The sequence below is a fragment of the Oncorhynchus mykiss genome, chromosome 18 (assembly GCF_057628025.1).
Source record: "Oncorhynchus mykiss isolate SJ-2025 chromosome 18, ASM5762802v1, whole genome shotgun sequence".
NCBI lineage: Eukaryota > Metazoa > Chordata > Actinopteri > Salmoniformes > Salmonidae > Oncorhynchus > Oncorhynchus mykiss.
This window is the reverse complement of record NC_143039.1, coordinates 73,641,608-73,657,475: the sequence shown is the minus strand read 5'-3', so window position 1 is coordinate 73,657,475 and position 15,868 is coordinate 73,641,608. Positions and strand designations below refer to the sequence as shown.

The following is a 15,868-nucleotide window of genomic DNA, read 5'->3' as shown; positions in this document are numbered from 1 at the left end:
ACTTTTCTAGTCCCCTAATCATCATTTTCCTAATCGTTAATCACAACCTTTTTACTTACATTGATGTAATTTTAGCAGACGCTCTTATCCAGAGAGACTTACAGGAGCTCAAGGGCACAGACAGATCTTTCTTCTACTCGGCTCGGAGATTCCAACCAACGGCCTTTCAGGTACTAGCTCAACGCTCTTAACTGCTAGGCTACCTACCTGCGTTACTGTAATAATTATTGCTCCTCCAACTGTTGACGTTCCTGCTGAGGTGGGGTTGGTGGGTTGCAGGTCTCAGGGAGAGGAGGATATCAGGTTCGTTCTGCTGGGTCATCAGACCTCCCTGCCCTTATTAAGACACTCGGCGTGCTACAGTGAGTCCTGACTCCTCAAGAGTTTTATTAGTTTGACAGTTGAACTGTTGTTATTTTATCTTTATTTAACCGGTAGTCATTGAGGAATGTCTTTGAGGTCAGGAGACTTTTTTCTCTATGGAGATAATAAAAAGCCATATTAAAACTAAAAGCTGAATGTGGTTGGTTGGCATGGTAGCTGTTTCATGATTGACAGCTGGCCGTCTTCCCAGTCACGTCATCTCCGGTTGAGCAACATCCCCGTCAGGTCAAGCGCGAGGCTGTCACGGAGACCGAGAGAAGACATGGTGTCATGATAAAGAAGACCCAGGAGGACACCCAGGAGGACACCCAGGAGGACACCCAGGAGGACACCCGGGAGGAGAACCAGGAGGACACCCAGGAGGAGGTCCAGGAGGAGAACCAGGAAGGAGGAAGAGGAAACGAGTGTTTTGTGCTGATGAGGCACACTTCCTTAGAGTGGTGTGGAAGAGGGTGGAGCTGAAGCCACCGACCAGGAGAGTAAGATGTGTGGTGGACTGAACCAAACTACAGTGGGTAGAGGTGGGATGATGATTGTTTTTTGTTGTTGGACAAGCGTGTCTATTTGACAGCACCAGGTACTGAATGGTTTGGCCACGTTTTGTTTGCCACAGCTCCTCCTTCTAAAGGGTGTCCAAAATTCAGGTAATTTTTTTAACATTCCGGAAAAAAATTTAACATTCCGGTAATTTTTTCAAAATTCCTGTAATTTTTTTCAAAATTCCGGGTTATTTTTTCAAAATTCTCAGGTTTTCCAGAAATCCTGGTTGGATGTTTCCCGGAATCAGGGGGGAATAAGCAGGAAATCCGGGAATCTTTCCAGCCGGGATTTCTGGAAAACCTGTGAATTTTGTAAAGGTTCTTGAATTTTGCTAAACATAACCCTACTGTAGCGTAACCAACCTCGGCATCATCAGCATGCTCTGTGTCTGTTCCAACCTCCACCACTCACCAATGGTTTATGCTGCTGGACCACGATCCGCCTGCATCACTCATACCACCACCCCCAGGTAGCTATGGGAAGAGCAACTTACTGACCCATTGCTTACTCGCCCAGGAAATGGCCTTGCGGTTGTCTCAAGCTTGACAAGCTGCTCGACATGTCTGCTGGGATATTATGTGGCTTTGCTTTGGATCCCGAGAAACCCCAAGCACATACAGGAAGTCCTTTTTGAAGGAGAGCCCTCCACCCTGCGCTTACTCACCCAGGAACTGACCTTGTTTTTCAAGAGACAACGCCTGACTTAACAACTCGACATGCCTGCTGGGATATGTGGCTTTGCTTTGGTTCCTGAGGACAATGTTACATTATTAGCTATGGCAGCCGCTGAGCCTGTGTGTGAGCTAAATAAAAATCATTATGACTTCCTGTGGGACCCCGTCAGTCCCAAGACACCCACTGTTCCGGGAGGTAAATGGCAGGAGACTTAAAATAACTCTACGACGCAACAGCAGAAGAAGAACGGTCCTAAAGTCAGAATCGTCTTAACTTTCACAAGTGGGAACTTCTTATTGAGAGGATAGCATAGCATTTTCCCCCTACGCTTCTCTTATAATAACCACAGCTTCATATTGTCTGCGTCTTCCTCTGGCCTCGTGGTGTTCTGCCCTCGTTGTGTTCTGGCCTCATTGTGTTCTGGCCTCTTTGTGTTCTGGCCTCTTTGTGTTCTGGCCTCTTTGTGTTCTGGCCTCTTTGTGTTGTGGTCTCGTTGTGTTGTGGTCTCGTTGTGTTGTGGACTCGTTGTGTTCTGGACTCGTTGTGTTCTGGCCTCGTTGTGTTCTGGCCTCGTTGTGTTCTGGCCTCGTTGTGTTCTGGCCTCGTTGTGTTCTGGCCTCGTTGTGTTCTGGCTTCGTTGTGTTCTGGCCTCGTTGTGTTCTGGCCTCGTTGTGTTCTGGCCTCGTTGTGTTCTGGCCTCGTTGTGTTCTGGCCTCGTTGTGTTCTGGCCTCGTTGTGTTCTGGCCTCGTTGTGTTCTGGCCTCGTTGTGTTCTGGCCTCGTTGTGTTCTGGCCTCGTTGTGTTCTGGCCTCGTTGTGTTCTGGCCTCGTTGTGTTGTGGTCTCGTTGTGTTCTGGCCTCGTTGTGTTCTGGCCTCGTTGTGTTCTGGCCTCGTTGTGTTCTGGTCTCGTTGTGTTGTGGTCTCGTTGTGTTGTGGTCTCGTTGTGTTCTGGCCTCGTTGTGTTCTGGCCTCGTTGTGTTCTGACCTCGTTGTGTTCTGGCCTCGTTGTGTTCTGGCCTCGTTGTGTTGTGGTCTCGTTGTGTTCTGGCCTCGTTGTGTTCTGGCCTCGTTGTGTTGTGGCCTCGTTGTGTTGTGGCCTCGTTGTGTTCTGACCTCGTTGTGTTCTGGCCTCGTTGTGTTCTGGCCTCGTTGTGTTCTGGCCTCGTTGTGTTCTGGCCTCGTTGTGTTCTGGCCTCGTTGTGTTCTGGCCTCGTTGTGTTGTGGCCTCGTTGTGTTCTGGCCTCGTTGTGTTCTGGCCTCGTTGTGTTCTGGCCTCGTTGTGTTCTGGCCTCGTTGTGTTCTGGCCTCGTTGTGTTCTGGTCTCGTTGTGTTCTGACCTCGTTGTGTTCTGGCCTCGTTGTGTTGTGGCCTCGTTGTGTTGTGGCCTCGTTGTGTTGTGGCCTCGTTGTGTTCTGGCCTCGTTGTGTTGTGGCCTCGTTGTGTTCTGGCCTCGTTGTGTTCTGGCCTCGTTGTGTTCTGGCCTCGTTGTGTTGTGGTCTCGTTGTGTTCTGGCCTCGTTGTGTTGTGGCCTCGTTGTGTTGTGGCCTCGTTGTGTTGTGGCCTCGTTGTGTTCTGACCTCGTTGTGTTCTGGCCTCGTTGTGTTCTGGCCTCGTTGTGTTCTGGCCTCGTTGTGTTCTGGCCTCGTTGTGTTCTGGCCTCGTTGTGTTGTGGCCTCGTTGTGTTGTGGCCTCGTTGTGTTCTGGCCTCGTTGTGTTCTGGCCTCGTTGTGTTCTGGCCTCGTTGTGTTCTGGCCTCGTTGTGTTCTGGCCTCGTTGTGTTCTGGTCTCGTTGTGTTCTGGTCTCGTTGTGTTCTGGCCTCGTTGTGTTGTGGCCTCGTTGTGTTGTGGCCTCGTTGTGTTCTGGCCTCGTTGTGTTCTGGCCTCGTTGTGTTCTGGCCTCGTTGTGTTCTGGCCTCGTTGTGTTCTCACTTGGCTTTGCAGCAGCTTTTACAAAGAAGATTTCTACCTCTATAGACGTATCACACTTTGTGTGGTCACATGACACCAGTCTCAGGCCACGTAGGATTCTGTCTCTGACTCACTCTCTTCAGTGCCAGTGATGTTTGACTGGTTTGAGTTGTTTGGATCGTTCACCTCCTACTCCCAAGGGCCTGTTCCATTTGTCACGTCGTCCATCCTTACAGGTACTCGCTCTAGTCTATGTCGTTTCGCTGCGCCCTAGTGGTCGCTCGAGGAACTGCCTTCAATAAGGTGCGAGTGTGTGTGCGAGTATGCCATTGTGTTGAGTATGTCATTATGTTGAGAATGTCATTATGTTGAGTGTCATTATGTTGAGTGTCATTATGTTGAGAATGTCATTATGTTGAGTGTCATTATGTTGAGAATGTCATTATGTTGTGTTGAGAATGTCATTATGTTGAGAACGTCATTATGTTGAGTGTCATTATGTTGAGTGTCATTATGTTGAGTATGTCATTATGTTGAGAATGTCATTATGTTGAGTGTCATTATGTTGAGTGTCATTATGTTGAGGATATCATTATGTTGAGGATATCATTATGTTGAGGATGTCATTATGTTGAGGATGTCATTATGTTGAGTGTGAGTATGCCGAGTGTGAGTATGCCGAGTGTGAGTATGCCGAGTGTGAGTATGCCGAGTGTGAGTATGTAATTATGTTGAGTGTGAGTATGCCGAGTGTGAGTATGCCGAGTGTGAGTATGCCGAGTGTGAGTATGCCGAGTGTGAGTATGTCATTATGTTGAGTGTGAGTATGCCGAGTGCGAGTATGCCGAGTGCGAGTATGCCGAGTGCGAGTATGCCGAGTGCGAGTATGCCGAGTGCGAGTATGCCGAGTGCGAGTATGCCGAGTGCGAGTATGCCGAGTGCGAGTATGCCGAGTGCGAGTATGCCGAGTGCGAGTATGCCGAGTGCGAGTATGCCGAGTGCGAGTATGCCGAGTGCGAGTATGCCGAGTGCGAGTATGCCGAGTGCGAGTATGCCGAGTGCGAGTATGCCGAGTGCGAGTATGCCGAGTGCGAGTATGCCGAGTGCGAGTATGCCGAGTGCGAGTATGCCGAGTGCGAGTATGCCGAGTGCGAGTATGCCGAGTGCGAGTATGCCGAGTGCGAGTATGCCGAGTGCGAGTATGCCGAGTGCGAGTATGCCGAGTGCGAGTATGCCGAGTGCGAGTATGCCGAGTGCGAGTATGCCGAGTGCGAGTATGCCGAGTGCGAGTATGCCGAGTGCGAGTATGCCGAGTGCGAGTATGCCGAGTGCGAGTATGCCGAGTGCGAGTATGCCGAGTGCGAGTATGCCGAGTGCGAGTATGCCGAGTGCGAGTATGCCGAGTGCGAGTATGCCGAGTGCGAGTATGCCGAGTGCGAGTATGCCGAGTGCGAGTATGCCGAGTGCGAGTATGCCGAGTGCGAGTATGCCGAGTGCGAGTATGCCGAGTGCGAGTATGCCGAGTGCGAGTATGCCGAGTGCGAGTATGCCGAGTGCGAGTATGCCGAGTGCGAGTATGCCGAGTGCGAGTATGCCGAGTGTGAGTATGCAGGAAACCTGATGTCGACATACTGCAGTTTCTTTATGGTTCCTCTTTCTCTTTGCTGTGATTTATTTGAACCATTTCTCCCTTCTCCTCTCATTTTCTCTTCCCTTCTTTTCCCTCTGCTTCTCTCCTCCCCCTCTTCTCCTCCTCCCTCCTCTCCTCCCGTCCCCCTACAGCCATGGTGTCCACTCCAGACAAGAGCACCCGTCCAGTCAGTGCTCCCATTATGTCCCCCGTCTCTCCAGGGGATGCCGCCCCGCCCACTGTGACCTCTGCCCTGCCCCGCAGTGAGCGGCGAGAAGCATCCACCGCCCCGGGCCGCCAGTCACGCTCAGCAGAGAGGAAGACCAAGGAAGAGGCCAAGGTGGAGAGCAAGGTGACAGAGGTCTCCAAGACACAGAGCTCCAGACCACAGTCCACCCCAGAGTTCAAGGTATTTCACTCACACATTACGCTCACAGAATCAGGCCAGGACACACTGCAACTCTCTTGAGATGTAAGAGGATATTGCCTCACTGCATGATACACCATTTCTATCAGCGGTACTACAGAACACATTGTACAGTATTTCATTGGAGACTGACTGAACCAGGTTGATTACACGAGGACGACACTACATGAGCGTAACAAAATGGCTAGCAAAATGTTTTAAATGCCAGACAACAGTTCACATGTACATGTGTAGGTTTTATACAGTATCACTATTTAATAACAGGTTTATACAGTATCACTATTTAATAACAGAGGTTTATACAGTATCACTATTTAATAACAGAGGTTTATACAGTATCACTATTTAATAACAGAGGTTTATACAGTATCACTATTTAATAACATAGGTTTATACAGTATCACTATTTAATAACATAGGTTTATACAGTATCACTATTTAATAACAGAGGTTTATACAGTATCACTATTTAATAACAGAGGTTTATACAGTATCACTATTTAATAACAGAGGTTTATATTTATATATATTATATAGCTTTATTCATGGGAAGCATATCCATAGGCATCATTTGGGTATACCTATAGCCCGTGCTCCAGTAAGAGCGTAGCAACGCCGCCCTGTTGGCAGACCACTGTAGTGCGTGAGCTCTGAGCTGTCTGTGTGATATGCCACCACTGCAGAGGGAGGGAGCCAGGAGGAGTAGGCATCATGCCCCTGCAGTCACCACCACCACCAATGGGACAGAGAGAGAGAGAAAGAGCCAGGTTTGTGGCCTTATCGACGCCTAGCTAGCACAGCATGAGACGCACGTATTACCGTGTGTCTGACCGAAATATATGTGTTATAGTACCACTAGACACGTATTACTGTCTGTCTGACTGAAATATATGTGTTATAGTACCACTAGACACGTATTACTGTCTGTCTGACTGAAATATATGTGTTATAGTACCACTAGACACGTATTACTGTCTGTCTGACTGAAATATGTGTTATAGTACCACTAGACACGTATACAGTGCCTTGCGAAAGTATTCGGCCCCCTTGAACTTTGCGACCTTTTGCCATATTTCAGGCTTCAAACATAAAGATATAAAACTGTATTTTTTTGTGAAGAATCAACAACAAGTGGGACACAATCATGAAGTGGAACAACATTTATTGGATATTTCAAACTTTTTTAACTAATCAAAAACTGAAAAATTGGGCGTGCAAAATTATTCAGCCCCCATAAGTTAATACTTTGTAGCGCCACCTTTTGCTGCGATTACAGCTGTAAGTCGCTTGGGGTATGTCTCTATCAGTTTTGCACATCGAGAGACTGAATTTTTTTCCCATTCCTCCTTGCAAAACAGCTCGAGCTCAGTGAGGTTGGATGGAGAGCATTTGTGAACTGTAGTTTTCAGTTCTTTCCACAGATTCTCGATTGGATTCAGGTCTGGACTTTGACTTGGCCATTCTAACACCTGGATATGTTTATTTTTGAACCATTCCATTGTAGATTTTGCTTTATGTTTTGGATCATTGTCCTGTTGGAAGACAAATAAAGGTCCCAGTCTCAGGTCTTTTGCAGACTCCATCAGGTTTTCTTCCAGAATGGTCCTGTATTTGGCTCCATCCATCTTCCCATCAATTTTAACCATCTTCCCTGTCCCTGCTGAAGAAAAGCAGGCCCAAACCATGATGCTGCCACCACCATGTTTGACAGTGGGGATGGTGTGTTCAGCTGTGTTGCTTTTACGCCAAACATAACGTTTTGCATTGTTGCCAAAAAGTTCAATTTTGGTTTCATCTGACCAGAGCACCTTCTTCCACATGTTTGGTGTGTCTCCCAGGTGGCTTGTGGCAAACTTTAAACAACACTTTTTATGGATATCTTTAAGAAATGGCTTTCTTCTTGCCACTCTTCCATAAAGGCCAGATTTGTGCAATATACGACTGATTGTTGTCCTATGGACAGAGTCTCCCACCTCAGCTGTAGATCTCTGTCTGCAGTTCATCCAGAGTGATCATGGGCCTCTTGGCTGCATCTCTGATCAGTCTTCTCCTTGTATGAGCTGAAAGTTTAGAGGGACGGCCAGGTCTTGGTAGATTTGCAGTGGTCTGATACTCCTTCCATTTCAATATTATCGCTTGCACAGTGCTCCTTGGGATGTTTAAAGCTTGGGAAATCTTTTTGTATCCAAATCCGGCTTTAAACTTCTTCACAACAGTATCTCGGACCTGCCTGTGTGTTCCTTGTTCTTCATGATGCTCTCTGCGCTTTTAACGGACCTCTGAGACTATCACAGTGCAGGTGCATTTATACGGAGACTTGATTACACACAGGTGGAGTGTATTTATCATCATTAGCCATTTAGGTCAACATTGGATCATTCAGAGATCCTCACTGAACTTCTGGAGAGAGTTTGCTGCACTGAAAGTAAAGGGGCTGAATAATTTTGCACGCCCAATTTTTCAGTTTTTGATTTGTTAAAAAAGTTTGAAATATCCAATAAATGTCGTTCCACTTCATGATTGTGTCCCACTTGTTGTTGATTCTTCACAAAAAAATACAGTTTTATATCTTTATGTTTGAAGCCTGAAATGTGGCAAAAGGTTGCAAAGTTCAAGGGGGCCGAATACTTTCGCAAGGCACTGTATTACTGTCTGTCTGACTGAAATATGTGTTATAGTACCACTAGACACGTATTACTGTCTGACTGACTGAAATATACGTGTTATAGTACCACTAGACACGTATTACTGTCTGACTGACTGAAATATATGTGTTATAGTACCACTAGACACGTATTACTGTCTGTCTGACTGAAATATATGTGTTATAGTACCACTAGACACGTATTACTGTCTGTCTGACTGAAATATACGTGTTATAGTACCACTAGACATGTATTACTGTCTGTCTGACTATAATATACGTGTTATAGTACCACTAGACACGTATTACCGTGTGTCTGACTGAAATATATGTGTTATAGTACCACTAGACACGTATTACCGTGTGTCTGACTGAAATATATGTGTTATAGTACCACTAGACACGTATTACTGTCTGTCTGACTGAAATATATGTGTTATAGTACCACTAGACACGTATTACTGTCTGTCTGACTGAAATATATGTGTTATAGTACCACTAGACACGTATTACTGTCTGTCTGACTGAAATATATGTGTTATAGTACCACTAGACACGTATTACTGTCTGTCATACTGAAATATATGTGTTATAGTACCACTAGACACGTATTACTGTCTGTCTGACTGAAATATATGTGTTATAGTACCACTAGACACGTATTACTGTCTGTCTGACTGAAATATATGTGTTATAGTACCACTAGACACGTATTACTGTCTGTCTGACTGAAATATACGTGTTATAGTACCACTAGACACGTATTACTGTCTCTCTGACTGAAATATGTGTTATAGTACCACTAGACACGTATTACTGTCTGTCATACTGAAATATATGTGTTATAGTACCACTAGACACGTATTACTGTCTGTCTGACTGAAATATACGTGTTATAGTACCACTAGACACGTATTACTGTCTCTCTGACTGAAATATGTGTTATAGTACCACTAGACACGTATTACTGTCTGTCATACTGAAATATATGTGTTATAGTACCACTAGACACGTATTACTGTCTGTCTGACTGAAATATATGTGTTATAGTACCACTAGACACGTATTACTGTCTGTCTGACTGAAATATATGTGTTATAGTACCACTAGACACGTATTACTGTCTGTCTGACTGAAATATATGTGTTATAGTACCACTAGACACGTATTACTGTCTGTCTGACTGAAATATATGTGTTATAGTACCACTAGACACGTATTACTGTCTGTCTGACTATAATATACGTGTTATAGTACCACTAGACACGTATTACTGTCTGTCTGACTATAATATACGTGTTATAGTACCACTAGACAAGTATTACTGTCTGTCTGACTGAAATATGTGTTATAGTACCACTAGACACGTATTACTGTCTGTCTGACTATAATATACGTGTTATAGTACCACTAGACACGTATTACTGTCTGTCTGACTATAATATACGTGTTATAGTACCACTAGACACGTATTACTGTCTGTCTGACTGAAATATACGTGTTATAGTACCACTAGACACGTATTACTGTCTGTCTGACTATAATATACGTGTTATAGTACCACTAGACAAGTATTACTGTCTGTCTGACTGAAATATACGTGTTACAGTACCACTAGACAAGTATTACTGTCTGTCTGACTGAAATATACGTGTTATAGTACCACTAGACACGTATTACTGTCTGTCTGACCGAAATATACGTGTTACAGTACCATAGTGTCTGTATATATAGTGTCTTACTATAATATTGTATTATAGTGTATTATAGTGTCTGACTATAATATACGTGTTATAGTACCACTAGACACGTATTACTGTCTGTCTGACTGAAATATACGTGTTACAGTACCATAGTGTCTGTATATATAGTGTCTTACTATAATATTGTATTATAGTGTATTATAGTGTCTGACTATAATATATGTGTTATAGTACCACTAGACACGTATTACTGTCTGTCTGACTATAATATACGTGTTATAGTACCACTAGACACGTATTACTGTCTGTCTGACTATAATATACGTGTTATAGTACCACTAGACACGTATTACTGTCTGTCTGACTATAATATACGTGTTACAGTACCATAGTGTCTGTATATATAGTGTCTTACTATAATATTGTATTATAGTGTATTATAGTGTCTGACTATAATAATTCAACATTGATACATGGGGCTTTAGGTTATTACACCAGATGCATGTTTTACAAAATGTATCAGACTAAAATATTGATATGAAGATGGGTCTGTAATGTTACTGTATGTGCCTCTCTCTTCCCTCCTCTGGGGTATCGGCAGCATTCGCCCCGAGACAGAACCGGCACGGAGACGGTGCGCGTGAAGAAGGTTAGATATCTGTCTACAGTTAGGCTCTTCTGTACTAAATGGCTTCTTATGTAGTACACTTGTTTTGATCAGAGAACCCTTTTGGCCCTGGTCAAAAGTAGTGCACTATGTAGGGAATAGGGTGCCATTTGGGACGCAGACTGAGTGATTCACATCCTCAGTGATTCACATCCTCAGTGATTCACATCCTCATCATCGCATCACTCGTCGCCTTTCAGTTGATTTTTCACCATTTCGTTTGAAATAATTTCTAATACAAAAAAAAAATATGTTTTTGGCTGTTTGTTTCTCTGTCCTCCAGCCTTGTATATCTACTGTAACAGGACAGCTATACAAGAGAACACTGTTTGGCTGTGGAGTTCCCTTCTTAACAATTTCATGTGTTCACAATGATCAGAGACTTATTTTCTTCTCTATTTTACACCATTTGTTTTGAAACCAACAAACGGAGGCTACTTATCCAACAGTACCAGCCTTGCCGTTACCTCCCACAGAGGAAATACATAAAGCTCTCCTCTTGTGGACATAATTCTTCACCAAGTAGAACTAGAGCGATAAACCAAATGAATGAGGTGCCTGTAAGTGAAAGAACCTGGATTGACTATGCCTGTGTAACAGTATAACTTTAGACCGTCCCCTCGCCCATACCCGGGCGCGAACCCTCTGCACACATCAACAACAGTCACCCACGAAGCATCGTTACCCATCGCTCCACAAAAGCCGCGGGGGAACAACTACTTCAAGGTCTCAGAGGAAGTGAATTCACCGATTGAAACGCTATTTAGCGCATACCACCACTAACTAGCTAGCAGTTTCACATCCGTTACACCCTTTTGACCTCCTTTTTCCGCAGCAACCAGTGATCCGGGTCACGGCACCAATGTAACAGAACAACTACTTCAAGGTCTCAGAGCAAGTGACGTCACCGATTGCAACGCTATTTAGCGTGCACCGTTTCACATCCGTTACACTTGTGCTCTAGACAGTATAATGAGGAAGGCCTTCATGTTACGGTTTTCTTCCGGTGAAGGAGAGGAGGACCAAAATGCAGCGTGGTTATTATGATACATGTTTAATAAAAGATAAACACGAACAATACAAAACAATAAACGTAACGTGAAAACCTAAACAGCCTTATCTGGCGCAAACAAACACTGAGACAGGAACAATCACCCACGAAACACTCAAAGAATATGGCTGCCTAAATATGGTTCCCAATCAGAGACAACAATAAACACCTGCCTCTGATTGAGAACCATTCCAGGCAGCCATAGACTATACTAGATAACCCCACTATACCACAATCCCAACACCTACAAAAACCCCAAGACAAAACACACCACATAATAAACCCATGTCACACCCTGGCCTGACCAAAATAATAAAGAAAACACAAAATACTAAGACCAGGGCGTGACAGAACCCCCCCCCCAAGGTGCGGACTCCCGGCCGCACACCTAAACCCATAGGGGAGGGTCCGGGTGGGCTCCTGTCCACGGTGGCGGTTCCGGCGGGACGTGGACCCCCCTCCAACAAAGTCTAAGTCCACTTGCATCGTGTCCTTAGATATGCGACCCTCGCCGCCAACCTAGGCCTAGTAACCCTAACCAAGGGCCCCACTGGACTGAGGGGCAGCTCGGGACTGAGAGACAGCTCGGGACTGAGGGGTAGCGTAGCTCGGGACTGAGGGGTAGCGTAGCTCGGGACTGAGGGGTAGCGTAGCTCGGGACTGAGGGGTAGCTCGGGACTGAGGGGTAGCTCGGGACTGAGGGGTAGCTCGGGACTGAGGGGTAGCTCGGGACTGAGGGGTAGCTCGGGACTGAGGGGTAGCTCGGGACTGAGGGGTAGCTCGGGACTGAGGGGTAGCTCGGTACTGAGGGGTAGCTCGGTACTGAGAGGAAGCTCAGTACAGAGAGGAAGCTCAGGCAGGTTAATGGCACTGGCAGACCCTGGCTTACTGGTGGTTCTGGCAGATCCTGGCTGACTGGCGGATCCTGGCTGAATGGCGGATCCTGGCTGAATGGCGGCTCTGGCTGCTCCATGCTAACTGGCGGCTCTGGCTGCTCCGTGCTGACTGGCGGCTCTGGCTGCTCCTTGCAGACGGGCGGCTCTGGCGGCTCCTTGCAGACTGGCGGCACTGGCGGCTCCATGCTGACTGGCGGCTCTGGCTGCTCCTTGCAGACTGGCGGCTCTGGCGGCTCCTTGCAGACTGGCGGCACTGGCGGCTCCTTGCAGACTGGCAGCTCCTTGCAGACTGGCAGCTCCTTGCAGACTGGCAGCTCCTTGCAGACTGGCAGCTCCTTGCAGACTGGCAGCTCTGGCTGCTCCTTGCAGACTGGCAGCTCTGGCTGCTCCTTGCAGACTGGCAGCTCTGGCAGCGCTGAACAGGCGGGAGACTCCTGCAGCGCTGAAGAGGAGGAAGGCTCTGACAGCGCTGGACAGGCGGGAGACTCCGGCAGCGCTGGAGAGGAGGAAGGCTCTGGCAGCGCTGGACAGGCGAAGCGCACTGAAGGCCTGGTGCGTGGTGCTGGCACTGGTGGTACTGGGCCGAGGACACGCACAGGAAGCCTGGTGCGGGGAGCTGCCACCGGAGGGCTGGTGCGTGGAGGTGGTACTGGATAGACCGGAACGTGCAGGCGCACTGGAGCTCTTGAGCACCGAGCCTGCCCAACCTTACCTGGTTGAATACTCCCGGTCGCCCTGCCAGTGCGGCGAGGTGGAATAGCCCGCACTGGGCTATGCAGGCGAACTGGGGACACCGTGCGCAAGGCTGGTGCCATGTAAGCCGGCCCAAGGAGACGCACTGGAGACCAGATGCGTAGAGCCGGCTTCATGACACTTGGCTCGATGCCCACTCTAGCCCGGCCGATACGAGGGAGCTGGTATGTACCGCACTGGGCTATGCACCCGCACTGGAGACACCGTGCGCACCACAGCATAACACGGTGCCTGCCTGGTCTCTCTAGCCCCCCGGTAAGCACAGGAAGTTGGCGCAGGTCTCCTACCTGGCGTCGCCATACTCCCTGTGTGTCCCCCCCAAGACATTTTTGGGGCTGACTCTCGGGTTTCCTTGCCAACCGTGTTCCCTCGTATCGCCGGCTCCTCTCTCCGGCTGCCTCTGCTCTCCTAAGTGCCTCCACCTGTTCCCATGGGAGGCGATCTCTTCCAGCCAGTATTTCCTCCCAAGTGTAACAACCCTTGCCGTCCAAAACGTCTTCCCATGTCTATTCCTCCTTTCGCTGCTCCTGCTGCCGCTGCCTGTCACCACGCCGCTTGGTCCTGTTGTGTTGGGTGATTCTGTTACGGTTTTCTTCCGGTGAAGGAGAGGAGGACCAAAATGCAGCGTGGTTATTATGATACATGTTTAATAAAAGATAAACACGAACAATACAAAACAATAAACGTAACGTGAAAACCTAAACAGCCTTATCTGGCGCAAACAAACACTGAGACAGGAACAATCACCCACGAAACACTCAAAGAATATGGCTGCCTAAATATGGTTCCCAATCAGAGACAACGATAAACACCTGCCTCTGATTGAAAACCAATCCAGGCAGCCATAGACTATTCTAGACAACCCCACTATACCACAATCCCAACACCTACAAAAACCCCAAGACAAAACACACCACATAATAAACCCATGTCACACCCTGGCCTGACCAAAATAATAAAGAAAACACAAAATACTAAGACCAGGGCGTGACACCTCAGCTGCACTTGTCTGCCGCCTCAGGAAGAATCACTCACAAAAAAAGTCAGTGAATGGTGCTTTAGGTAATGCAGAAAAACACTGATAATGCACAATGATAATGCATTTCTTACTGTTAAACAGCCCCGGGTATGTATGTATGTATATGGTGGATTTATGTGTCAACATTTGGTTCCACTCACAGTTAGTCCTTAAATCAAGAAACCCACCAGATTTTTGGTAACTTATGGTGTTCACAGTCTCCACTGAACCTCTGCACCCACCCTGCACTCCGCTTCACCACACTTCCCATAGTATCATCTGGTCCCTCGCCACTTCTCCCACCATCAGGGATGAATGCACACATACCGGATGTAATCGCTTGCAAGTCAAACAGTAAAAGTACAGAATAAAATTTTAAAATATATATAATAAATTAAGGATTTCAATTCCACATCTTCCTGAGACCGACTTTGTTCTCTTTTTTTGTTTTCTTCGTTTTTCACAGAAAAGAGCTAAGAAACTTGAGGGTCAAACTATTTATATCAGGCATAGCAATATAATGTTGGAGGTTTGTATCACACTCTAGAATATGTTCTATTTGTTCTTTGACTGTCTGTTTGCAGCATGCTCTCTCTCTCTCTCTGTCTCTGTCTCTGTCTCTGTCTCTGTCTCTCTCTCTCTCTCTCTCTCTCTCTCTCTCTCTCTCTCTCTCTCTCTGCATGGGAGTAGTGTTTTCACTTGCCCCTTTTTTCTGTTTTTCTTTTTGTCTCGACTCCTCTCCTCTCTTCTATTCTCTCTTTCATTTCTACACCCACCCTGTTTTCAGCTGAACCCTAATGGCTTGGCATGCACTCTTTTCCTGTTTCCTTCTAATGCAAGTACTCACTTTACATTGATGCTGTGTTTCATCCCGACATTTTTCATTGGGTTTCTTGTCCACATCTGTTTTGGTATATGATTGGGAGTGTTTTCTCTATCGCTGTCGTAGTCCAGTATTATTATTATTTAAAAGCAATAGGCATCGGGTTTGAAAGAGGTGCACCAGTTTGACCTTTGAGACTGAAGAAAAGACATCTAAAAATAATGTTAGTGGACACCGTATACCCAGCATGCCCTTTGATTTCAGCCTGCTTGTCAAACTTATGTTTTGTTGTGGCACTTTTTTAGTCGATAATGACTTTTGGATGCTTTTTCCAAACGGTATTGTCGTCGACAATAGTCGTCAACTGTAGGATTGTTGTAACGACCAAAAGTATCTTCCTAAAGGAGGAAAGTGTTTCCTATAGGAATGATGTTGCTTGAATTAAGGCCATTCTTGTACCACTTCTCCAGCCTGCGTTGGTGACAGAGGCCAATTTCCAGAAACATGAACACAGCTTTGATAAACTTTCCCAGTCATATATTTTCATCTCAGTGATGTGATTAACAGGTTAATGATGCCAACCTCTGTTGTCTTTCTCATGGTGAGACCTGGAACTAACATAAGCTTCACTGTACTGGACACTCTTAGAAAAGAAAGGTGTTCCCTAGAACGTAAAACGGATTCTTTCGGCTGTCCCCATAGGAAAAGCCTTTGAATAACTCATTTTGGTTACATGCAGAACCCTTTTG

The 15,868-nt window shown here is 46.3% G+C and overlaps 1 protein-coding gene across 24 annotated transcripts in view; it reads left to right on the top strand.

Annotated features, from left to right (window-relative positions):
* The window catches only part of epb41a (erythrocyte membrane protein band 4.1a), a 147,733-nt gene that overhangs the window by 88,285 nt on the left and 43,580 nt on the right, over positions 1–15,868 (top strand). For 9 of the 24 annotated variants that reach the window (XM_090209384.1, XM_090209383.1, XM_090209382.1 and 6 more), the window contains 4 exons: positions 5,290–5,546; positions 6,248–6,331; positions 10,513–10,560; positions 14,763–14,825. In XM_090209384.1, the coding sequence (XP_090065510.1) occupies positions 5,290–5,546; positions 6,248–6,331; positions 10,513–10,560; positions 14,763–14,825 (452 nt within the window). Of the gene's footprint in view, positions 1–5,289; positions 5,547–6,247; positions 6,332–10,512; positions 10,561–14,762; positions 14,826–15,083; positions 15,304–15,868 lie in introns of those variants that run through there. The other 15 variants (XM_090209387.1, XM_090209386.1, XM_090209385.1 and 12 more) reach the window with 6 other exon arrangements.